The sequence below is a fragment of the Dothidotthia symphoricarpi genome (genome assembly GCF_010015815.1).
Source record: "Dothidotthia symphoricarpi CBS 119687 unplaced genomic scaffold P153scaffold_8, whole genome shotgun sequence".
Classification (NCBI taxonomy): Eukaryota; Fungi; Ascomycota; class Dothideomycetes; order Pleosporales; family Dothidotthiaceae; genus Dothidotthia; species Dothidotthia symphoricarpi.
Genome location: NW_022985015.1, coordinates 684,856 through 707,463, shown reverse-complemented (window position 1 = coordinate 707,463; position 22,608 = coordinate 684,856). Strand labels below are relative to the sequence as shown.

General features: G+C 51.1%; 12 protein-coding genes across 12 annotated transcripts; 8 read left to right on the top strand and 4 right to left on the bottom strand.

The window, feature by feature from the left end:
- Positions 1-53: 53 nt before the first annotated feature.
- Positions 54-994, bottom strand: P153DRAFT_338161 (hexaprenyldihydroxybenzoate methyltransferase mitochondrial precursor; the record flags this gene model as incomplete). Its single annotated transcript, XM_033665772.1, has 1 exon — positions 54-994. Exon 1 carries the CDS (start codon positions 933-935, stop codon positions 54-56), a length of 882 nt encoding a protein of 293 aa, XP_033524793.1. The 5' UTR covers positions 936-994.
- Positions 995-2,744: 1,750 nt separating this feature from the next.
- P153DRAFT_288757 (dimethylaniline monooxygenase) lies at positions 2,745-4,714 on the bottom strand (the record flags this gene model as incomplete). The annotated part of the gene is made up of 5 exons (XM_033663612.1): positions 2,745-2,837; positions 2,893-3,965; positions 4,010-4,482; positions 4,556-4,636; positions 4,689-4,714. 5 exons carry the CDS (start codon positions 4,712-4,714, stop codon positions 2,745-2,747), a joined length of 1,746 nt encoding a protein of 581 aa, XP_033524792.1.
- A 276-nt stretch (positions 4,715-4,990) lies between these two features.
- On the top strand, positions 4,991-6,818 carry P153DRAFT_314252 (FAD/NAD(P)-binding domain-containing protein). Its single transcript, XM_033664913.1, has 2 exons — positions 4,991-5,394; positions 5,440-6,818. The coding sequence occupies exons 1-2, from the start codon at positions 5,275-5,277 to the stop codon at positions 6,694-6,696; spliced, it is 1,377 nt and encodes a 458-aa protein (XP_033524791.1). The 5' UTR covers positions 4,991-5,274; the 3' UTR covers positions 6,697-6,818.
- Positions 6,819-7,206: 388 nt separating this feature from the next.
- On the top strand, positions 7,207-8,297 carry P153DRAFT_288267 (uncharacterized protein; the record flags this gene model as incomplete). The annotated part of the gene is made up of 3 exons (XM_033663589.1): positions 7,207-7,264; positions 7,314-7,330; positions 7,407-8,297. The coding sequence occupies 3 exons, from the start codon at positions 7,207-7,209 to the stop codon at positions 8,295-8,297; spliced, it is 966 nt and encodes a 321-aa protein (XP_033524790.1).
- A 168-nt stretch (positions 8,298-8,465) lies between these two features.
- Positions 8,466-9,235, top strand: P153DRAFT_217257 (uncharacterized protein). Its single transcript, XM_033662595.1, has one exon. It carries the CDS (start codon positions 8,635-8,637, stop codon positions 9,112-9,114), a length of 480 nt encoding a protein of 159 aa, XP_033524789.1. The 5' UTR covers positions 8,466-8,634; the 3' UTR covers positions 9,115-9,235.
- A 434-nt stretch (positions 9,236-9,669) lies between these two features.
- On the top strand, positions 9,670-10,582 carry P153DRAFT_365996 (uncharacterized protein). Its single transcript, XM_033667949.1, has 2 exons — positions 9,670-10,118; positions 10,164-10,582. The coding sequence occupies exons 1-2, from the start codon at positions 9,992-9,994 to the stop codon at positions 10,493-10,495; spliced, it is 459 nt and encodes a 152-aa protein (XP_033524788.1). The 5' UTR covers positions 9,670-9,991; the 3' UTR covers positions 10,496-10,582.
- A 147-nt stretch (positions 10,583-10,729) lies between these two features.
- Positions 10,730-11,732, top strand: P153DRAFT_365995 (acyl-CoA N-acyltransferase). Its single transcript, XM_033667948.1, has one exon. The coding sequence runs from the start codon at positions 10,757-10,759 to the stop codon at positions 11,471-11,473; it is 717 nt and encodes a 238-aa protein (XP_033524787.1). The 5' UTR covers positions 10,730-10,756; the 3' UTR covers positions 11,474-11,732.
- A 2,447-nt stretch (positions 11,733-14,179) lies between these two features.
- P153DRAFT_430617 (uncharacterized protein) lies at positions 14,180-15,376 on the top strand (the record flags this gene model as incomplete). Its single annotated transcript, XM_033672847.1, has 2 exons — positions 14,180-14,222; positions 14,268-15,376. The coding sequence occupies 2 exons, from the start codon at positions 14,180-14,182 to the stop codon at positions 15,374-15,376; spliced, it is 1,152 nt and encodes a 383-aa protein (XP_033524786.1).
- Positions 15,377-15,672: 296 nt separating this feature from the next.
- Positions 15,673-16,678, top strand: P153DRAFT_430616 (uncharacterized protein; the record flags this gene model as incomplete). Its single annotated transcript, XM_033672846.1, has 2 exons — positions 15,673-15,755; positions 15,826-16,678. The coding sequence occupies 2 exons, from the start codon at positions 15,673-15,675 to the stop codon at positions 16,676-16,678; spliced, it is 936 nt and encodes a 311-aa protein (XP_033524785.1).
- Positions 16,618-17,358, bottom strand: P153DRAFT_365994 (uncharacterized protein). Its single transcript, XM_033667947.1, has 2 exons — positions 16,926-17,358; positions 16,618-16,877 (listed from the first exon to the last, which is right to left on the bottom strand). The coding sequence occupies exons 1-2, from the start codon at positions 17,211-17,213 to the stop codon at positions 16,719-16,721; spliced, it is 447 nt and encodes a 148-aa protein (XP_033524784.1). The 5' UTR covers positions 17,214-17,358; the 3' UTR covers positions 16,618-16,718.
- A 799-nt stretch (positions 17,359-18,157) lies between these two features.
- P153DRAFT_356172 (charged multivesicular body protein-like protein 5) lies at positions 18,158-18,846 on the bottom strand (the record flags this gene model as incomplete). The annotated part of the gene is made up of 2 exons (XM_033666628.1): positions 18,158-18,733; positions 18,781-18,846. 2 exons carry the CDS (start codon positions 18,844-18,846, stop codon positions 18,158-18,160), a joined length of 642 nt encoding a protein of 213 aa, XP_033524783.1.
- A 567-nt stretch (positions 18,847-19,413) lies between these two features.
- P153DRAFT_288430 (Sit4-associated protein-like protein) lies at positions 19,414-22,414 on the top strand (the record flags this gene model as incomplete). Its single annotated transcript, XM_033663595.1, has 3 exons — positions 19,414-20,103; positions 20,154-21,638; positions 21,689-22,414. The coding sequence occupies 3 exons, from the start codon at positions 19,414-19,416 to the stop codon at positions 22,412-22,414; spliced, it is 2,901 nt and encodes a 966-aa protein (XP_033524782.1).
- Between the last annotated feature and the right edge of the window lie 194 nt (positions 22,415-22,608).

The window sequence follows — 22,608 nt, the reverse complement described above, 5'->3', positions numbered from 1 at the left end:
ATACACATTCATTCATCCATCCACACAACCAATATCATACACTCCCCACCCCCCTACCCCAGCCTCCGCACCGCCAAAAAGTAATTCCCCCACTCCTCACTCCCCCTCACCTCCCTCCACCCAAACCCAGGCACATACACCACGCCCTGGACCCGCACCTCGCCCCACCCATCCTGCTTCCCGAACCACGCCCTCAGCTCCCCCGCATTAACATACTTCCCCCACTCATGCGTCCCCTTGGGCACAATCCCCAACACATCCTCGGCCACCAAATTCGTCACAACCCAGCTCGTCCACGTGCGCGCAATCGTGCTCATAACCAGCCACCCCCCGGGCTTCACATGAGGGAGTAAGTGCGTCAGAAACGGGCCTGGGGCGTGTACATGCTCCAGGACCTCGAATAGCGTTACGACGTCAAACGCGTCTGCGGGTTTCGCCGGTAGAGGGAGGTCTTCAATCGACGTGTTGACGTAAGTCAGGCGGCCGGGTGCCATGAGCGCGGGGTCGCGCCGCTTGTGTGCTTCTGCGATGCTCAGCACGCCGGGGGAGGGGTCGATGGCGGTTACGGCGCGGGTGGTTGGGAGGCGCGCGGCGGATTCCGCGAAGATGCCGCCGCCGCAGCCGACGTCGAGGATGCGTAGGGTGTGGGAGGCGGGCGGGGAGGTGGATAGGCAGCGTGTGATGAAGGTGTGGCGGAGGGGGTTCATGAGGTGCAGGAGTCGTGAGGAGCCGTGTGGGTCCCACCAGCTGGAGGCTAGGGCGTTGAAGTGCGAGACTTCTGTGGCGTCGACGGTTGAGGGGGACGGGTTGTGGTGGGTTGGTGGGTGGGCTGTGAAGGCGCGGGTGGGTTGTGTGCGGAATTGCGTGGATTTGGCGGGGCGGAAGAGGCATTTTTGGAGTGAGCGTGCTGCTCTTGTGGGGGCTTGTGGGCGCATTGTGGGTGGTGTGATGCGGTTCGAATTTCTGTGTTTGGAGTGCTGTTGCTGGGCTGAGAGGTGATGGTACGGGAAGGTTTTGAGCTCGGACGTAATGCTGGTATGACGAGGGTTGGACGCGTCGAGACGTCACCAACTCCGCGCGCTTCCAGCTGACATGAACTAAACAACAACCTTATTGTGTAGAATTATTGTCGGGAAAGACAATGGATGCCAGTCATACTCAAAATCCACATTGCTCACATAACACTCCATCTAGTCCTTCAGCCCGTGAGAATCCCATATTCATCATGGCCAGGATCTTCTAGCACTCCTTGTACCAGCCACGCAAGACACAAACCCATCGCACGAATTTCCAGCCATTTCTCAACTCTCGAATCCATGCTATACCACCGAATCAATCTTCCGCTCCATAGATATATGCTTTTTCACTTTTTAATAACCCAGACAGATAACGAGGGAGTCTCGCTCTGATTCTACACTTCCACAGACCTCCAGCAACAGGACATATGAGTGCAATGGGTCTGTTTTCGTAGTGCCTCCGTGGATGTGTTGCGGGGAACGAGCTTCTCGGCCTATGTCATCAGGCTCCAGATTTTTTGTTTTTGGAAGAGGGTCGTCGGGCTCCGGAGACATAAACGCAATACGAATCCGTTTTTACAAGCCGCAAGACCCATGCGTTGAATATATGGTGTGTTTCGGTGCCATGCGATCAGCTTGGCCGCTTTTCGAGGAAGAGAAGATTTTGCAGTGTAACAGGAAAATGGCAGACAGGACGAGGGAGACGGGTTTATATATTCTCCCCAAGATCCACGGGAGCGCACCATGTTCAACTGCTGAACATCTTTTGAAAGTGAACAACAGGGCGCACAACTCAATCCATCTAACGAGTCGCTTGTTCTTTTGGTTTCGAGAATCCTCACACATTTCGCTCATATTCAAGGATTTTCGAGTTGACTGAGACCTCCATGGGTTGCAAGGTGCAGCGTTTTTGTGTCGAGGAACGAGGAACGAAGAAGAGGAGAACATACGAACATAAAACAAGTCTTTTGATCCAGAACATACTTCGTCCTTCCACATATTTTGGAAGTCCAGATAGATGGATAGATAGATGGAGAGAGGGGCTGAGGGAAGAGGGGAGGCGCAAATATATATATATATATATATATATCAGTAAGAGGCTAATGCACTGGCAATGTGACGAGGCGTAGCAATTTTGTTGTCAAACGCCTATCAGAAGTACAATCTTGGGAGAGGTATGTTAGACCCATAGCTTTGCCCACGTTTCAATTTCAACCTTGTACGAACTTTGTCACACTAGTCCACAGCCACATATTGAGCCAGTTCTCATGTCTTTCGCGACAGTAGGAGAACATCAATTTGTGGAATCTTCTTTTTGGGCAATAGAAGGCAGGTCCTCTCGTCATATGGTGTTTTCAAAAATTGATATCAACATGTGTTCGGTAACCTTCTGTTTTTGAGCCTGGAAAAGTTATGAGTGTTCTCGAGTGTCTACGTGAAATTGAATCGCTTTGTATGTTGATGTACGTATGAGCATCAAACTTTCTATAAACTGGCACTGTCCTAGGAATCGGATATGCTGCGAGTTGGGAGTGTGAATAAGGCGAGTGAGAGATCAGTAGGTGGACGATTGGAAATCACGGAAGGGGTACCAGAAGCAAGGCGCTCCACATGAGTATCTCTGGTCTGCAAGCTTGCCAAATCCTCAAACACAACCAGATTCAAGACAACTGGGAGGGCGACGCAAGCCGTCATGCAACAGCGTGATTGTCTTGCTAGCTACGATTCTCAAACAACTGGCTTCTCCTTGGGTATCAGACCGACCATCTCCATTACCAAGGCAGTCAAGTTGATCATGCCGTAGAACATCATTGGAATGACCTGTACACAGATTAGCACCCGCACACCACATTCTAGAACAAAATGATAAACTCACTCCGAAGAACAAGTTGCCCAAGATCCCTCTCCTCGTAATGGTCTCCGCCAACTCCGTTCTCGCAATGCCCGGCGCAGCCTCGCTCTTGAAGGGGCCGACCAATCTGTAGAAGGTGACGAAACTCGCTCCAAAGCAGTACACAAACAGCACCTTCAACCCATGTGCTTTCCATAGCTCTAACAGTCCCGGTGCTCCGCCAAAGTCTTTGGCCAGCGTGCTCATGTACGCGCTGTGGTCAACGCCGTACTGGATACGCGCAGTGTCTTTGGATAGGAGATGGTAGTGGGGCGGGTCCGTGGGCATAGTCATGCGGTTTGTGATGAGGGCTACCCACCACATGGCTTGCTGCTCGGCGATGGGCGGGATGGCACCGACGCCCGGGCGTACGAAGCCAATGAATGAGACGGTAGGCTCGGTTGGAGCGACGATATTGCGGATCGTAGCATCTCCAGCTGTAGGATAAGATTCGTGCAGGTAGGAGAAGGACTGCTTGTATCCAGTGCAGTAGACAACGCAGTTTGGCCGCACTTCGATCTTCTGCATACGCCGCCAGTCTTTTCGGTCCGGTCGTTTTTGGAAGATCACTCGTCCTGTCTCGTCGATTCGCTCGGGGAATGTGCATGTGTCGACCCACCTCTTTGACTGCGCATCTTCTGGTGGGTCTACATAGCCGTTCCCAAGGAAGCCGAGGGGGTGCTTTTCTTTGTACGGCCTGTTGAGATACGGCATCGCCTTGCTGCTCTTGTTCAAAAACACGAATGCTCTGCCAAGTCGATCATGCGGCAGCGCTCCCACATGCTGGTTCATGCCAGCTTGTGTGCCTGTCAAAAACCAGAGCACGCGCTTGATGACGAAGTCAGATACGAACCAGCGCATGCGACTGGCTGCTATGGAGCGATGTACATATGCAGTCTCAAACAGGTTCGTGATCAGGCCATCGATGGGCAACCCACCCTTGAATTGTTTACCGAATACTTGGAATCGTGATAGGGCTTTGGGGAATGAGAGAAACCCTGTCCTGAAGCACATTGTTACCGACTTTGCGTCTGCTTTGATGGCCTCGTATGCGACATCTGTGGATGTTAGCACGTTGATGAATCAAAAGAGGGAGACATACCCATTGCCGTCTCGCCGCAGCCCATGATCAATACATCTCGACCGGTGAGTTGCGCACGCTTCTTGTATTGGGCTGAGTGAAAAACTTCGCCCTTGACGTTCTCAATTCCAGGGATAGTAGGCTTGTTAGGCTCGACATGTAACCCTGTGCAGATGGCGACATGCGAGCAGTCAAAGAACTGTTCTTTGCCGTCGTCTTGCTTTTTTACATACTTCACTCGGTGCTTCCATTTTAGACCTGGCGACTTGGCGAGTGGTTCGATGCTGGTGACTCGACATCCCAGTTTGAGGAGTGGTTCAAGACTGAAGCGTTCCACATAGGATTGCAGGTAGTCGACGTACTGCGGAAGGGATATGTGATCTGGTGCTGAAAGAGGGAAGCGGTGGTCCGAGAATGTCGTCAGCTGCTTGGAAGAAACAAGCTCAGCGTTTTCGTATGCGCGATAATGGAAGGTTCCTCCAATCTTTTCCTCACTGGATACCGTTTAGAAATGGCCTTTAGACACAAACAACAACCGCATAGCAGTCTGAAGATTTGATCACTTACGCTTCGAATAAGAAAGCTTCAATTGGCCGCTCAGGCGTTGAGGCTTCGAGCAACGTCTTTAGAGTCGCCAACCCGCCAGGGCTTTGTTTTATTAGCAGGTCTCTATGATGCCTCTTTCTTATGCATCACGTACCCTGCGCCTATTACTGCTACACGCATTACTGGCATCTTGTCGGTCCCAGCCATAGTGCAGAATACTCGATTGACCGTGTCCTCCGGGTGATTTAAGAGATTTATTAGAGGGTCTATAGCGACTATAGCGGCTCGTCTGCGAAACTGTTAAAATGGTGAAGGACTTACCAAACTACAAGACGTTGATACACACCGCGCATTGAGGCAGGTACGCGACGCCACTCGGGTTACGCCACCCCACCAATCAAGTTATGCAATTTAATTTCATCATGACATCAACAATCGTCTGCGTTTCACCACACCGTCTTGTCCTCTGTGAGATCGTTTCGCGATGCCTTCTTTGGCAAGGTTAAATTGCTTTCTTGATGCTTACCCGCCCACCGTCATCATTCGCGTGCGTGGATACCCGTTGACTCGGTGGGACTGCCCTTTGCGGCTGCCACTGGGGTTATCTGTTTCCATGATTCTGCGTGCCGAGGAAGGAGGCGCTTGCTAGATAACTTGCTTGCCATGATCGCTGGATAGTTACTTCCTGGTGCAGCCTCGCCATAGCTTCGCCATAGTCTCTTTTCTCTTCAATCTCAATCATGGAGTCGCAACAATGCATTCGGGTAGCTATTGTTGGGTCTGGCATGGCGGGGTTGGTGACCGCAAACTTGCTGTTACGTGATGACCGCAAACGGTACGCCGTGAAGGTCTTTGAATCTGTAGGTATTTATTGTTCTGCAATAGACAGACGTTAATAGTAACAGGGAAACTCTCTATCGCTCGACTCTGCCTCCGTATCGATACCCAATGCTGCACGAACTTCATCAGATCGCGTTGACCTGCCCATGCGCGCCTTCGCCGGGGGCTTCTACAGCAACCTGAAGGCCCTGTACGACTACTTGGGCGTGCAGTATCATTCACAACCTTTTCTCTTCGAGTTCGCGAGGTCCACCAATGCGCCATCGCAACAGGGCGCCCAGCGAGATGCCACCTACTTTGCGCACGCTTCGAATCTCCATCAATTGGCGCCCCGACCGAGCACAATAGGCATCATCCCGTACTTGATGGAGTTTGCATACATGGCAGCATGCTACGTTTGGTTTTCACTATGCTGCTTCCTGGTCGCTACACACCCAGGCGAAACGCTGCAACAATACCTGGAACGAACGTGGACGCCAGAGCGATTCGTCACATACTACCTTGTCCCGCTGATATCAGGCGTCACCACGTGTCCGCACAAGACGTTACTCGCGTTCCCTGCAAGTGATGTAATCGAGTACAAACGGAGGACACACAAGGCGCCACATTACACTGTTTCAGAAGGTGTCCAGGCCGCGCAGGATCGCTTGGTCCGCGGAGTGGATTACGAGCTTGGCGCTGCAATTACGGCAGTGGAACCGCAAGAGAAGGGTGTCAAGGTATCCTGGAAGAAATCTGACGGAAGCGACGACAGCGTTCAAAGCGAGTATTTCGACAGAGTTGTCCTCGCCGTGGCGCCAGATGTTGTTGGTCGGGTGTTTGAGCCGCTGCGCCACCATATGACCCGCATACCGACTGCGGTTGTCGAAAGCGTCGTGCACACTGATTCGAGCGTTCTTGCCCAGGAACCGCAAATGCAGAATGCCGCTGACGCACATGGCGCCCAACTAATCCACCTCAACACCTCGACCACCGATACACATACAACCGAATCTCACCATGTCCAGCCCTGCGGCGCCATAGTCACGACCTGTCCCTTCAGCCCTATCGAGCCATCACTCACAATTCATTCGGCAAAGTTCACGCGCGTTCTTAGGAGTCCAGAGAGCCAGCGTATCGTGAATGCCATGTTCCGAGAAACTGAGGAAACTTTTAGCGATGAGAAATCTGTTCCGCTTTGGAAGAACGGAGATGACAATGTTTGGCTGGTGGGCGGATGGTGTTGGGACGGCATGGTTTTACTAGAAGGCTGCGTCATATCGGCGATGCGAGTTGCACATGCATTTGGTGTCCAGATACCCTGGCAATCAGAGAGAGCATGAGTAAGACATATAGGATAAACAGTTTATTTACATATCCCAAGTTGAACGTGATGGAAGGCATCGATCGCCTACATGTTTCTAAATCCACTCTGGACTAGAATCCTGAAGATGCAATGACTAGGAGATCAGTTGGTGAAATAATTCTACGATACGTGGGATGTTGTCGGCTGTCCAAGTAGGCGTGAAAGCAATATTTCCAGCATCTTTGACGGATACAGCACGTGTGACCTCATCATGGTTAGCGCGGTTAATCCATATGTATATTCCCACGCTTCCATCTCGCTCTGTATCTCAATTCACTCGCGACACTCCCAGATGTCACCCCCAGTCAGAATGCCTGCCCAAAGTGCATCCTTCTTCCTCGGTGTTCCTATCACAGAAAGATTGAGTACTTTCGCCAGGAAAAGTGGGATGGAGAGCAGTTCGCTGGTGGCTGTAATAACAATCTTGTGCATCACATACGGATTATATACAACAATGGGGAGGCGGAAAACACGAAGAGACGAAGATATGGTCTATGGCCTCCAACATGGAAGGTTGCATATACAGCCTACCGCGATGTGGATGAGTACGTAAATCCGCTGTAGGAGCCACAAACGGTGTATTAATGTCTGCAGATATGGGGTATTGGTCTGTGTGTTCTCCTGTTCCTATAAATTGGGCATCCCATTTGCAATACGTCAGCTGACGGCTCCAAGAACCGACATGAGGAAGACGCAGTCAAGAACAAAACTATGGCTGAAGCATGCCGCGACCTTCACGATGAGGTGCTCGCCCAAGCAGGCTTCAACCACAAAACCGAAAGCGCCGAGAACGTAAAAGTTAATCGACGTGCAAGATGTCTCATCGACTTAGGTATTGGCTGCGGCGACCAAACCATCCATGTGATGAGTAAGACTCCCATTCGACCTTGCGACGAAGCCTGGTGGGGGAAACGAGATCACAATGTTATGTTCGACTCGTATATCGGCATAACGAACGACTCGACACAAGCCCAGTACGCTTCCGAACGCGTCGAAGAGCTCAAACGCGTGCTTCCAGGTCAGAGTCCCGCTATCTCTGTTTTCTGCGCCGACGCATCTCAGCCCGAGGTTTGGGACGCGCAAGTTCACTCCAGTATCCAAACCGCTCAATCAGGCACACAAGAAACATGGGTACTTGCGCTGGACACGGCATACCATTTCTCGCCCTCCCGCTGGCCGCTCATCAATTACGCATGCCAAACTCTCAGGGCGTCTTTCATGGCCTTCGACTTATGTCTCTCCCCCACGGCCACGTTCCGACAGAGGCTCACACTCCGTATCCTGACAATGCTCATGGGCGCGCCGTGGACAAACTTTGTCACACCGGAGCAGTATCGGCAAAACTTGATCGCGGCTGGTTACGAGGAGACATCGGTCAGTGTAGTAGACGTGAGTGAGCATGTGTTTTCGCCGCTTGCAAAGTTCATGGAGGAGCAAGATCGCAGGCTGAAGATGCTTGGTCTTGGTTTGGGACGATTCAAGGTTGCGAGAAAGATGTTTGCGTGGTGGGGACGCTCGGGTGTTGTTAGAGGGGTTGTTGTTGTTGCTAAGCAGAGGAACGATCAAGATGAGTTGTGAGGCAACGACATGGATGTTGTAGATGAGAGGATATCTTGAGGGCATCACAAAGAAACTCTCGCAGATTTGCGCGCGTGCTGTGCGACGAAACAACGAAGAGCGTACCATCCATATTGCTTGGTGTTCTTGATGATCATCCTAACTCCATGTCTCTCACTCTATCGTGATTGTGAAAGACTTCCCGGTCATGCGTTTGTAATCGTTGTTTGCAACACACATCTAACAATTCGCTTCTGTTTGTTGTCTCAACTTAAACAAACAGGTTCGACTGTCTATGGTCTGCTTAAGATGGGCCGTGTTCGTTGACTGCTGGGGAAGCTAGTTCCTCCCCAGCATTATGCCTGTCTTCGACACTGTCATCAAATGCACCTCAGGCACTCGCAACGACGCCATCAGACCCTCCACAAATGGCGAGAATCCTTCCATCTGCACGATTTGTCTCGAGCCCTTGACCGTCACGTCGGCCCATAAAACCCCACCACACGATGCCCTCACCGAGCCGGCCGTGACAATCAAGAAATGCGGTCACGTCTTCGGACGCGATTGTCTCGAGCAATGGATGCGCAACTCGAACACCTGCCCCATGTGCCGCATCGAAATCTTTCCCATGTCGAAACACAAGCGAGAGGGGGACGAGCAGCAGCCAGCGAGCAACACCGACGTGCCACATTTTGCGCTCGGGGCGTACGCGGGAAGCTTCGTGTTGATGCCCAATTCCAGAGAACGGATCATTGCGCAATATAGGGAGCTCATGATGGAGGAATACGGCGATGAAGAGTTGGTGAACGAGATGACGAGAAATTGGTATGTGAGCTGATGGGGGTGTAAGAGAGGGTCAACGAGAGCAAGTGGAGAGGCTCAGTTGGACAAGCAACGACTCGGAAGCCATTCACGTCTAGGGAACCCATGTGTGCATTGTCGTGGTTATATCGACCGAAGATGGTATTGGGCATGAAGTCATGGCTGGACTGGGTCTGGTGTCAGCGCGTCCATTGGCAATGTTGATGTATTTTCAGTTGTATCCAATGTCAACATGTGTTTGAACTTGCAGCCATGGTTTTACTGTAACTTGATGCAGTCCGGTGGTTTCTCTGTTTTCCTTGATGTTACAAGGAAGGGTGTGAGATTGACAGTGTACATTTGGAGGGCATGTTGCCGAGAGCGTCGTGAAGAAAGCCTAATATGATGCTCGTATTTTGTACGTATAGAGTATGAAGAAGATGAGGATGTTTCGTAGGATATATATAATTGGATCATGTAGATGTCTTGAAGGTGGTGCACGCCGAAAGGAGCTGCAAGTGGCACTTAGTCAGCGAGGACCCTGAAACATCGGCTCCATCGCGACTTCTCGTGTCGTTTACGCCTACGTCATGCTACTGTGGGAATCTAGCAAAGCAGAATGGGTAATGGCTGCTGATACTTATTCGAATTGTGTACAACTGACCCATATGGGCTTACGTATAGCTCTTCAGTATTGTTGTTCCAGGTTTGCGCCATCAATTTTCAGGTTTTGCGGGTCGATCCTGAATGATTCGGCGACAACCTCACTGGCACGCGACGTGTAACGTGTTACATGTCATGCTAGCGTCCTTGCAAGACACGCAGGAGCATACAACGGTCTTGGGACTAAGATGCAAACACACAGCAAGTAACTAACAATAAATCGATATACGAGTTTTACACACACGCGCGCCATGGCTACCGAAGAAACCGTTCAACTCAACGAACCGCATGCCCCTCATCAACCCTCCATCGACGCTATCGACTCGATTCTGGAGTCAATCAAAGCGGAGTTAATCAAGCTTCGACGTGACCATGACAGTATGTTACTCCTACATACTCCTCAAGCACTACTAACGCATACAGAACACGAGCCCGAGTACTTTCGCGCCGTCAAGGACCTCTCTGACGCCGACCTGACCTCTTTCTCGTCCAACGATCTCGAATCCGTCCGCGTTGCTATCTCAGCATACGGCATTCATATGTTTGGGAAGATCAGGTTACCTGCGGCTGAGGGCGCATACATCCACGTCCGTGTGTTTGGTGCAGCGAAGGACGGCACGGACGGCAGCAGTCTTGACGAGAGGGAGTATAATCTGCATAGTATCCATACAGAGGAGGTGATTAAGGATGATGGGGATAGAGTTTATAGGGCGATATTTGGGAAGGATGATGCCCTGGAATGGTTTGACACATAGATGATCTCGAGCTTGTAGGTTGAACTCTATCGTGTAAGGTAGTTATCAAGAGCCTCAAATCTGCATCGCTTCACAATATGATTTTCTCTCTATAATTGCCTCTTCAACGAAACTCTGCCCTCGCTCGTGATGATCTTGCACACATTCGTTGGGATCGTGTATGGGCGTTCATTGGCGCAGTCTCGGCTCTCTCTCTCAAGACAGAACGCGCTAGCTGGCACCCTGCACCTCCAGTTCGACTCTAATCCAACGACACACACTATGTGCTGCGAATGGCTGCTGTCGAAGGCGAAGCCTTCTGATTCAGCTGCGATAGCGTCGCTCTTTGCACTCTCTTGGACTTCGCCCTTCACCCGGCTTCAGTTCGGGAATGTCGACGCCCAGGCTCTCAGCACAACGATGGCACCTTTCATTGAACAGCAAATAAAGCAACAGAACAGACAATTCGTTGTGATTCGCCAACCTGCCACAGATGAGGTTGTAGCTGTAGCACAGTGGACCTTGCCTGTCGCCAAAGCCTTGAGCGAGGATGAAGAAACACCAGAAGAGAACAACGAGCGACAGCAATTTGAGGACGAAGCATATAGGAAGAAGCTACCAGATAGTAGCAACAAAGATCTGATTTTGGAGTTCACCGTCGGTTTGAGAGAGCTGAAACAGCAGGTCCTCCAAGGACGGCAACACTTTCTGCTAGAGAACGTTGCAACACACCCTGATTTCCGAGGGAGGGGCTTCGCAAGGAGATTGGTTGAATGGGTGTTCCCTCAGGCTGACGTACTAAACGTGCTGGTCTACCTCGATACAGCGTCCGACAACCCTGCGATGCGTTTGTACCAGAAATTAGGGTTTGAGGAAAAAGGCCGTCACACTATCCAGGACTTGAGCAAGTTCGTCACGAGCCAGGAGTTGGAGGTACATGGAGCAAGCAATGATCATACCCACGTTGCGTTTATAAGGTATCCAAACTGCGTCAGTTGATGACTTACTCGGCGTTGGAGAATGCATGCATTCGCTCCCTCTTGCAGCGACACTCAGACACGCTCTATTTTGTGTGACATTCATCGTTACTGAGAGGGAACCATCATGCCAATTTGTCATGTAGTCACTTGCGAGAGCTCATGCCCTGATTCTAAGTCCCTGCGAACTCTACAGACTGCCTGGAAGAATGATTCTCTGCGTTGTAATTTTGCTATATGTATTTATCAACACATATATCTGCTACATACGACCATAGGAGACTGAATATAGAGCTTCCCGTCCGCTCAGCTGTACTCAAGCAGTCTACCGGCGGATTAGTAGCTTGGTTGGTGACAACAAGCGAATCCCCGCTGTTGTATGTTTTTGTCCAGTTTTTGAACTTCTCCACTGATCACCCCTGCATTTTTGGTCGACTCGATCAAGGCTAGCAGGGATTGAAGCGAAGCGACGCTAGAGCTCAGTCAGTGGCGCGGAGTGGCTGTGCAGACCGAAGGATGACTCGTTTAATTGGACACCCTGCTTGGATAGCGTAAGCAAAAGTCAGACTTAAGCTCTAGAGCACGACTGAGGATGAAGCAACAACTGACCATGGTCGAAATGACATAAATCATAAGCCAGCAAGATTATGTTGAGTCACTTCTTTTACGGCGGCACTCCTACAGATCTAGAATCTCAGTCTGTAGATGGCGTCCATCCCTGCGCCACGCAAATCCTGCCGTAACGTAAACTACATAGGATACTTCGACTTTGATCAAAGATGTTCCAACACTTGTGTTATGATCTTCCCAAACTGTATTTAAGTCGTGTTCTGTAGTTTCTTCCGTAAATGTAGTGCTACTTCTAAACGAATATTACGCTGTCGTGATCGTATGCGTGCTGATCTAGAGAAAGTCTTTGAAAAGTAAATAATGCTATCGCTATTACAACATTGCAAGTCGAGCTCTCCAGCTTCAAGTACTTCTTAATGAACTTACATGAGTTAAAACCCCTTTGGCAAGGCTGATAAGTCGTTCTCGGCTCGGTGGCCAGTGTGGCGCTCGAATTTATGCGTGATCGCCACCCCGGTCGGTACCAGCCAAAAGCTTAGAGCACGTGATATGTCAGCATCGTCTTCACGGCTGATGGCAAGAGCGTCCTCGCCGTTCCAAGGTGTGTTGTCAGGTTAGGAAAGGCACGCGGATTGATGTAGAATCAACGCCCAGGCAGCAGAGAGTAAGATCCCGAAGTGATTATACACTCAGCGTCACTTACGGATGTTCCATAAGCGATGCGACAACCGTGACATAGAGCCATCGCAAATAAGCCTAGCTCAATACAGCATAACGGCCGACAAAGGCTAGAGCCGGAGTACAAGAGGATGATCTACGCCTAGTCATCTCCACAGTCGTCAGATCTTTTCAGCTATAAACAGGGTACCTACTACAACTTTGAGTATTCATGACTCTGCTGCTGCCCGAGTTTGGTGAAATGGTGGCTTCCAGGTATACTGTGGTACCCTCCCTAAGTTTAAGCCATTCGCCACTTCATAGTACTTTTCAAAACGCTCACAGATTGGTCAACACCGTCTAAATCGCCAATCCTGACGAATCAGAGATCAACTTGTAAAGTGGGGATGGCTTAAACTTAGGGGGGGTACCACAGTATCGCATTCCAGCTTTAGGCATTGATGTCCCTAGCACCCAGGAATATCGTTGAAGAATTATTAATCGCAGCGCAACTGGTCACTTTGCAGCCGCGGGCGATAGTAGATACAAAAGTCTCACAACGATTGATCGTGCTGGCCCCCCGTCTAGAATCTGAAGATCGAAGGTACACCACTCATGTCTCCTGTCCCTAGCTCGACCCACAAGAAGCTAGATACGCGAATAGACATCATTCAACATTCCTGATTTGAACATACTCCTACCCTGCTAGGCCGATATTTCAAGCCTCATCAGAAACTACCAAGCTGAAAACTGTGGTCACAATAATTGATCTCCCGTAATTTTACGCCACAGAACCGCACCGACAGCGCCCTCAAAGCTGGAAGGGAACTTTACACAAGCTTTGGGCTACCTTTTGAAGGATCAGGGCAGTCTTCGAGAAGAAAAGATGTTTTGAAAAATATCAAGAATTCAACCCGAGATAACGATACACTGTGTGGCAAGATTGCTCCAGATCGATTGCTCCAGATCGCCATGCACAGTCCAAGCCATCGCTTCTAGAGCACGGACGGTCGCAATAGGTACTGTGGTCCCCCCAGAAGTTTAAGCCATTCGCCACGTACCGTTAGTGTAGAGATGCACTGTAAGCGAAAGTGGCGAATGGTTTAAACTTCTGGGGGCCACAGTAGCTAAGATAGCCGCAAAGCATACACTACATAACCGCGTTAACGCTGTACGCAACATCAGTCCAACCTCAGACGTGCCGCCATTTTTTGTCAATCGTTCTGTTCTAACCTGTCAAACGAGGTCCTTTATATTTGTCTGTATACGTTCTCGCAGTACCCTAGTCCACTGAAGAACCAGGGTTATGCGGACAGTTCTGATCTGGGCGGTTACCGCCTTTGTAGCTGTTTCTGCTCAGAAAGTGAGCACGAATGGCCGCTGTGGTTCCGAATTTGGCAATCGCGTATGCAAAGGCTCATCATATGGAGACTGCTGTTCCCAGTAAGCTTAGGAGATACGAGCTTGCTCTACGTGCTGTATTCTAACGCGCGTACCAGATATGGCTGGTGCGGTAGTGCCTCAGGTCAGTCCTAAGAACTCTGGTGAGACAAGCAAGTTTAGAACGTAACATGCTAAACCTTGAGTAGGCTACTGTGGGACTGGTTGTCAACCCAACTTCGGTACTTGCTCTGGTTCTGGTGTATATTCAACAATACCTTCTTCGACTCTTCGTACTTCGACAATCCCTAACACTCGGTCTTCGTCCATTCCTCCATCTAGCACACGCACCTCATCTACTGCCATTGCCCGATCGTCCAGCACATCGTCGGTGCGTTCATCCAGCACATCGTCGGCGCGATCGTCCAGCACATCGTCGGCGCGATCATCCAGCACATCGTCGGCGCGATCATCCAGCACATCGTCGGCGCGATCATCCAGCACATCGTCAGTGCGTTCTTCCAGCGCCTCACCATCGGTACAATCCTCCTCCGCGTCAAGATCAATAATTCCAGTATCTTCCTCAACCCACGTCAGCTCTTCAGTTTCAACTCAAGTTGGTTCATCAACAAGCTCGTCCATTGCTGTTTCATCATCCGCGTCATCCACATTGGTCCTTGGTTCTGTCACATCCTCGTTAGCTTCTGGGTCACCCTCACTTATCTCCTCTATCGCAACCACTGTTTCGAGCCAGACTTCAGTTGATATCATATCGACGAGTGTAGCCGAAACGGTCCCTTCTGTCGTCTCAATGCAACCAAGCTCGACGCCAACCGTCATATCTCCAGTTCAAATTGTGGTAAACCCGAGCTTCGAACTCGGGGACGGATCAGACCCTACCGACTGGACTGTGGAACGTCTTTATATCATTGATGCCGGTGCCTCTGGTCGCGTCCAGAGCAATCCGCATACAGGATCATATTCCATCCGTGGTCGAGGCCAGCCAAATGGTGGGTACGACGTATATGTGAGCCAGACTGTGACCGTCGTGCCTGGTGCTTCGTACAACCTCGAAGTCTTTGCGAAACAGACTACCGATGGATTTTGCTCTATAAGTATCTACCTTGGCGAACGAGCCATTCGCGAGTATGTCCCTCCGGGCACTTCTTATACGTCTATTTCTGCAGTCGTCGATATTTCTGCGGGAGATCCTGCACAGCAGACCTTGCTCATCGACGGAGCATGCAGTCTGCCTGATGGGAATGCTGAGATGTACGATTTATTCATCGATGATGTAACTATGACCCTTGTCGTGTAGTTGCTTAGAGGCTGAAAAGCAGTCCGTTGCTGTAAAATAATTATTCGCTTGGCATTTTAACATCAGTGAGCTCGGCTCCCTCCTTACAAGATCGTACAACAGCACGTAATTCAGTTCTTTTCTCACGCTCGATAACAGCACTGTAACACTAAAACGCGGCATTCAGATTTCCCCGTTAGACTCTAGCGCCTGAGGCCCCCAATAGCGGTTTCCGAGAGAGCCCAATTTATGCGGTAGGAAAGCATAAGCAGTAATCAGACTTCAGCTCTAGAGCATGAAAGTCTAATCAATGTACTATGTTGTTAGCTACTACCAATAGTAAACGCCTCTGTGTTCCTCCGCCCCCACCTCCGCCTCCGCCTCTACCTCCTTCTCTGTCGTAAGTTTGCATCTTATCATACCAATCAAGTTCTCGTGCTGACCAAACACTACGCTCAAAGCTCTTCCAGTGCTGCTCAAAACCATGAAACGACAGTCATCCTCGACACGGACCTGACCACCATCGTTGATATGGCAAACGCAAAAAACATCGCTCCAGATAAGATCGACACATCAATATGGCACCTGCAAGACTCCGACAGGATACTCAAGACAGGGCCTAACGTAAAAGTCTCGGAAGCGGATGCGCTGCGCTTCCTTGCCTCACCAACACAAATTTCCGTACCAGAGGTTTTCGGTGCTTATGAAAGACAAGGCCAGGGCTACATTTTCATGTCCAGAATCCAGGGACTACCACTTTATGACGTCTTGCACATATTAGACGAACGTCAAACAGAGTCAGTAGTCCAACAGTTGAGCAAGTTCGTCAACATGTGGAGTGAGCTCCAGGGAGATTTCTACGGATCTATAGGGTATCAGCCTTGCCGTGACGTGTTCTTCCAACACGTACCTGCCATAGGGAAGCCGACGCGAGAATACGGCCCGTACAGATCCCGAGAAGAGTATTGCAGTGGGCTGATTGAAGCCCTTGGAAACTCCAGACCTGTCGGAGAATGTAACGAGCACGATGAGCAGCTCATCAGCAGGATCCGAGAACTCGGCAATGGACCGGCTGTGTTCTGTCACGGTGATCTGACCCCAGACAACATCCTAGTGGACCATCAACTCAATGTCGTCGCAATTATTGATTTGGGCGTTTCGGGCTTCAGTATACCTGAACGGGAGTTCTTCGAGGCAAAATCCCGGGCGAGAAACCCGGTGTGGTCGGCTATGGTCGACCGCATAATACCTGAGATCTCACACAAATCTTATAAGTTGCTCGCAGATCTTGAGCGAGAGCTTGTACGTTATAGTGGAATTTGAATACGCATCGAGTTTAGCCACATTACAACTCTTAAGCTGCTTATCTCCTGTTTGGAGTCCATCTCGCTCCTACTGCTGTTGCAACGTCCTTGGACGGCTTTCCGATGATATCTTGAATCCAATCAGAGGTTCCTGGAGGAAGCAGTTCCTCAGCCTCAAGCCCTATCACACACTCTAATATCCAATCCTGACATCGATCCTACAAATTTGTTAGCTTGTGAATAGTCACCAATGTACTAACCCTTACCCTATTGTTCCTAGGTGCTGGTTCCTCTGATATAATCTTAACGACCTGGTGATACTTCGACGTATCAATGTACCCCAAGAGCACTCTGCCTTCGCAACTTTGGCTATCCAACGGTTGTCCAGTTAGATACTCGTATTGGTATACTAATCCTCTTAGGGACAGTAGTTGTACCTGGAGCAGATTGCCAACTGAGCTCCCTGGCATGAAGGTCAAAAATCCCCAATGAGAACGATGGTTGGGATCTTCTCCGTCTCCAAAAACTGCGATTGATAATGCGTAAGAGGCCATTGGTTGTTCCTGCTGCAAATGTTGTCCTGAATCCAAGGCGAATCTCGTTCAAAAGTCCAACACCATGTAAGCGCCGTCAAAACTGAATTGAAACGCGCTCTTAACTCAATGATACAGCCTGATCGCTTGTGGGATTCTAATCTGGTGTAGTTTGTAAAGCTCAGCTAAGATAAGAATGAAGCCAAGCCATGTCAGCCTATTAACCGCGCGTCAATAACTGAGTCCTGTTTCAGGCAGGCCTTAAACGCCTGCAACATAGACATTGCGCGCCAACTGTGCAAGCAAGATGTGTACCAAATAACAGAGACCTATCTCTAGAGACAACACTACCACCACTATCCTTCGCAAGTCTAATTGAGTTGCGCTTATGCTGGCCTTTCTTGACGTTGTAGTTTGATTGTTGGCGGAAAAAGGCTGGGATTTTGTTACCCTGATACATAGGATGGATGTGAGCATCGGTGCGTAGCTGTGCGTCTCGGCTGAAGGCCTTCATCGCTATGGAGTCGGGCTAGGAGCATACGAATTGTGTTTTGCGTGCAAAATATATATCCCTCAGGGAGATGTACAACAGTGACTACATTCTATACGCGGATCTGTCTGTTCAGAATACATATAGGCTACACAGACGACTCATGTCTCGCTATACTACCTGACTCAGACTAGGAACGTAGGCGGCAGAACATATCTCCTCCTGTTCAGTGCTTAGATTCTGCTGTGACCAAACCATCTCCACTCGCATCCTCCCGTACCAGTGTTCCTCACAAATGGAGACGGTTTCTGCTAGCGCAACGATCGTGGGAATTGGCATATCGAATGTCTGCGGCTCGACGCGTTGGAACACTCGTGCTCGCATCGTGATATGAGCCATGAGCGTGATGCAAATGCCCTTCATACGTGCACATCCATCGCGGCGCCAGGGGTATATGTGCGACAGAGGTGGCTCTTCATCCCGCGGCTTCCTTGACCTTGTTGGATTGTGGCGGCTCGTCGATGAACTGCGGGGGCGCTGCCTCATCCATCATGAAGTTGGGCATGCCCGATGACTCTCCGATACCCTCAAAGTCGACCTCGTCACCCAACGCCTCGAGCTCAGCATCAAGCTCTAGTTCGTCCACATCCTCCGGCACATCGTAGCTGCGACTTATCGCGTCTTGGATATCGTTTCCCATATCCATGAGATCGGCCATTTCGTCCTGCAGCTTCTCGATCTTATCGATGTTGACCTTTCCGTACTGTTTGCGCAGCTCCTTGGTCGTCGTCTTCATAGCGTCGATGGTGGTCATTGTGTTTTTGAGGTTGTCCTGCATCATGCCGGCCTGCTCCATATTCCAGGACTGGGACTGGAGCTGGTCGCGCTGCCCCTCGTACATCTTGCGCTGCTGTAGGACTTTGAGGGCCTTCTGCTTGATGGCCGTCTTGCCTGGGCCGTCGCGCATCTTGGCGAGCTTTTGCTGGTAGGCTGAGAGCTCTGCGTTGAGCTTGGCGAGCTTGACATCGAGGCTTTCTATCCGTGTGTCGACCTAGAAAGGGTCAGTGGCGTTGGGGGCTGGGGTTGTGGAGCGCTCACGTTGGAGATGGCGCTGTTGAGTGTGGGCTTAGGCGCCGAGCTCTTTGCCCCGAAGAGGCGATTCATGGTGGCGTTGTGTGATTCCTGCTTTGAGGGACTGTTGGAGAGAGGGCGGCTAGAGAAGTGGGGGAATCCTTCTTGTGGGAGGAGCGAGGTGGTGGGGAGAACCGCAGGCAGTCGCGACCATGGAGCACGCTCCGACTCGTCATATCACGTGCGACACAGATAGCATGCACTCGCCCAAGACCACGCATGCTACCACACGCACATTTCTGACGTTTGTATTTGTAACTACCGTTCACGACCGTCCCAGTGCATGGAGTGTCCTGCATTCGACTCGCCCACTCGCCATTGCTCTTCGCTGTGTTCCCCGCAAGGGACAAAGGTACGGGACCTGCCTGTTCCACCATCTGCTGCCCAAGCTATCTGCTCCACCACGCGCCCTCCCTGTCCCCCATCACATTCGCTAACATAACAACCCACGGCGCAGACATTCCAACGACGTCACCCTCGCAATATCAGCTCTCTCTCATGAGCGTTGGTCACGACAGGATCCAGACGCATGAGCCCGCCCACCCGTCCCTGTGCCCCGCTCTGCTAGTCGCAGAGTGAGCCCCCCAAACCCATCCCACCATGTTTTGGCGCTTCGGAGGCTATGCGCAGCTGTCGTCGCTGGACAGCATCCTCGACAAGCCTGACGTCACAGTCGAGGAGCTGCTGGACGAGTCGGATCTCATACAAGAGCTCAAGCAGCAGAATTCGAAGCTTATCGAGTACCTACGCGACGAGAAGGTCTTGAAACGTCTGCTGCGCTATGTCATCGCCGTGAAGCCGTCCGCATCGCTCGACGATGAGGCGGCTGGGGAAGGCGCGATCGAGGCTGGAAGCTCGCACCGCACCGGCGCCAGCTTCTTCGGCAAGGTGAGGGCGCGTTCGGTGTCTGCGGCCAAGTCCGACTCGGGCGACTCTGAGGAAAGCAAGGAAGAGCGACAGCGTATGAAGTACGCCTATGTGTCGTGTGAGATCCTCGCATCTGAGGTCTGGTCGATATCGGAGGCGGTACTCGAGAATCAGGAGACGCTGCGCCAGTTCTGGAGCTACATCAAGCAGTCCGCCCCCCTCGATCCTGTTCAGGCTGGGTACTTTACCAAAGTCAATGAGTCGCTGCTGGACCGCAAGATGGAGGAGATGTTGGACTTCTTCAAATCTCTCGACGGCGTCGTCACAGACATGCTGCAGCACGTTGACTGCCCCGTCATCATGGACCTTCTCTTGAAGATCATCAGCCTTGAGAAGAGCGAGGGCGGACAAGGCATCGTCGACGTGAGTCACCTTCTCGTCGCGCAAATGACAAAATACTGACTGCAACATAGTGGTTACAACAACAAAATCTCATCCCACGTCTGATTTCCTTCCTTGCGCCAGACCAGTCCACATCCACACAAACGTCGGCCGGCGACTTCCTCAAGGCTATCATTACCATATCTGCCAACGCCACCACCCAGGACCAATCCGTGATAGGACCCAACGAGTTGACACGCCAACTTGTGTCCGAATCATGTCTTAAGCAGTTGATCGAGTTTATGTTGCGTGGTGGCAATCCTTTGACTGTTGGGGTTGGGATCATAATCGAGGTTATAAGAAAGAACAATTCTGATTACGATTTGGAGAATCAGATTGGGCCTGTGCCGAAGAACTCGGATCCCATCTACTTGGGAACGCTGCTGCGCCAGTTTGCGCTTCACATCCCAGATTTCATGGAACTGGTCCACAGCCCAAGCCAAGTCGTCACCAATCTCGACGGCAGTACCAGGACAAGGAAGCGGGAGTTGAAGACTGCGTTTGGCGAGAAGATTGAACCCCTCGGATTCGATCGATTCAAAACTTGCGAATTGATGGCGGAGTTGTTACACTGCAGTAACATGGCTCTGCTCAATGAACGAGGAAGTGAAGCTGAAGTGAGGAGGCGGGATAGCGAACGCGAACGGCTGAAGGCGGAGGGCACGCTCACTTCTGGAGCCAATCTCGGCGACTTCTCGACTAGTGTGGACAGCCAAGGCTTCCACCACGCTCGCGCTCCCTCTGAGGACTCGCCTGAAGAGATCAAGCCACTCCAGGTACAGAACAGCGCGGAAGACGACTTTGAAAAGGTCACTGCACCCGAAGTTCCGGTCGAGGCTTCAGAGGAGAACACCGTTGAAAAAGACCAGATTGGCGAGCCATTGGAACGCTCGCCCAAGACTGCATCAAAAGAGTCGCCATTCGAGAAGACTGGCGACGACGAAGACAAACTCGTTGACGAGCCTCTCACCCCACCGAAAGATACGGCCTCACCTGTCGCTGCTACGTCAATTACAAGCAAAACAGATGACAATGCTGAATCACCCACGTCGGCAGGTCTGTCTGCCAAGGTCGGTGATATTGATCTGGACAACGACACTTTGATGAACGACCTTCAAGAATCATCAGAAACTGCGAAGCCCGAGTCCGAGACCAAAACACTTCCATCACTACTGACCCAACAGCTGGCCCAGACTGCAGCACCTGGCAGCTCAGATACATCGGAACAGCTATCACCACATGTAGACGACAGGCCTGCACCGCTTTTCGCGGGTAAGAACCGTGATAGCAACACTGAACCTGCCAAGCTCGATACTTCGCGGTTTACGGCGGCCCCAGAATTTGATCCATTAGAGGCCACACCCATTGACGAGACCGCCAGCGTACGCTCTGTGGTTTTCGGTAGCTCGGACACGGGTGGCCACGCAGGGTTTGAAGTAGATGTCGACGGAGCTCCTGTGGTTGGTGATTATCTGAAGATGACGTTTGTGCACAACAAGGTCGTCCCAACAATACTTGTAAGTCGCATCCTCCGTCCAATACATTGACACTCCACTTACAAATCTAGGACTTCTTCTTTCGTTTCCCTTGGAACAACTTCCTTCATAACGTCGTGTACGATGTTGTCCAGCAAGTGTTTAATGGCCACATGGACCGAGGCTACAACCGCAATCTAGCGATCGATCTCTTCGAGACAGGACGGATCACGGAGCGGATCATAGAAGGACAGCAGGCGAGTGACAAGGCTCAGCAAGAAACCCACATGCGGTTGGGGTACATGGGTCACCTTACCCTTATCTCGGAAGAGGTGCTGAAGTTTACGGAACGACACCCAGAAGAGATTCTTTCACGGAGTGTGCTCGACAAGGTGCAGAGCGAGCAATGGATACACTATGTCGAAAACATTCTGTCCGAGACGCGTGAGCGCGACAACGCGATTCTTGGTGGGGTTCGACCCGACATGAGCGTCGGCCCACGACAGGCGGTACTCAATGCAGTAAACGCAGCATCGAATTTTGGCGGAGAAAGCGGCAGCGGCGGCTTGACAAGCGGCAGCAACGGCGGCAACGTGGGCCTCGATAGCATGGAGCTCGCCAATCAGGATGATACTGGAGGTGGTGGGTACACCTTCAGCGGTGGCTCCTTGCTTAGTGGCTTTACTAACTCGAGTGACGAAGAAGACGAGGACATGGATGACGGCGATGGCGATCGAGAAACACGGCAGACGCCAGTCGACGATGCCGAACAAGTGGGTGAACTCTCATTTGACGATGTTGATATGGACTACCGGTGATGCCTCCTCCCGATATCCTCCCGACCAAGAACCCACCAACACGATGTCGTTTCGGCGCTTGGTGCGTTTTATTTCTCCTTTCGCCGTTTCTATCTCGGTCGAAGTATTGTTTACATGAGTTATGACGACATGGCACGTGTCGAGTATTTTTTGTACGTACACCCCCGGCCCTCGACTTTGAACGGGTGGTTGCG

Bases quoted from the DNA above. Each gene is read 5' to 3' on its own strand.
- P153DRAFT_365996 (XM_033667949.1), top strand. From the start codon at position 9,992: ATGGCTACCGAAGAAACCGTTCAACTCAACGAACCGCATGCCCCTCAT. The intron at 10,119-10,163 runs GTATGTTACTCC...TAACGCATACAG, and splicing joins GCTTCGACGTGACCATGACA to AACACGAGCCCGAGTACTTT.
- P153DRAFT_365994 (XM_033667947.1), bottom strand. From the start codon at position 17,213: ATGGCCTCTTACGCATTATCAATCGCAGTTTTTGGAGACGGAGAAGAT. The intron at 16,878-16,925 runs GTAAGGGTTAGT...ACAAATTTGTAG, and splicing joins CAGCACCTAGGAACAATAGG to GATCGATGTCAGGATTGGAT.
- P153DRAFT_217257 (XM_033662595.1), top strand. From the start codon at position 8,635: ATGCCTGTCTTCGACACTGTCATCAAATGCACCTCAGGCACTCGCAAC.
- P153DRAFT_365995 (XM_033667948.1), top strand. From the start codon at position 10,757: ATGTGCTGCGAATGGCTGCTGTCGAAGGCGAAGCCTTCTGATTCAGCT.
- P153DRAFT_314252 (XM_033664913.1), top strand. From the start codon at position 5,275: ATGGAGTCGCAACAATGCATTCGGGTAGCTATTGTTGGGTCTGGCATG. The intron at 5,395-5,439 runs GTAGGTATTTAT...TAATAGTAACAG, and splicing joins CCGTGAAGGTCTTTGAATCT to GGAAACTCTCTATCGCTCGA.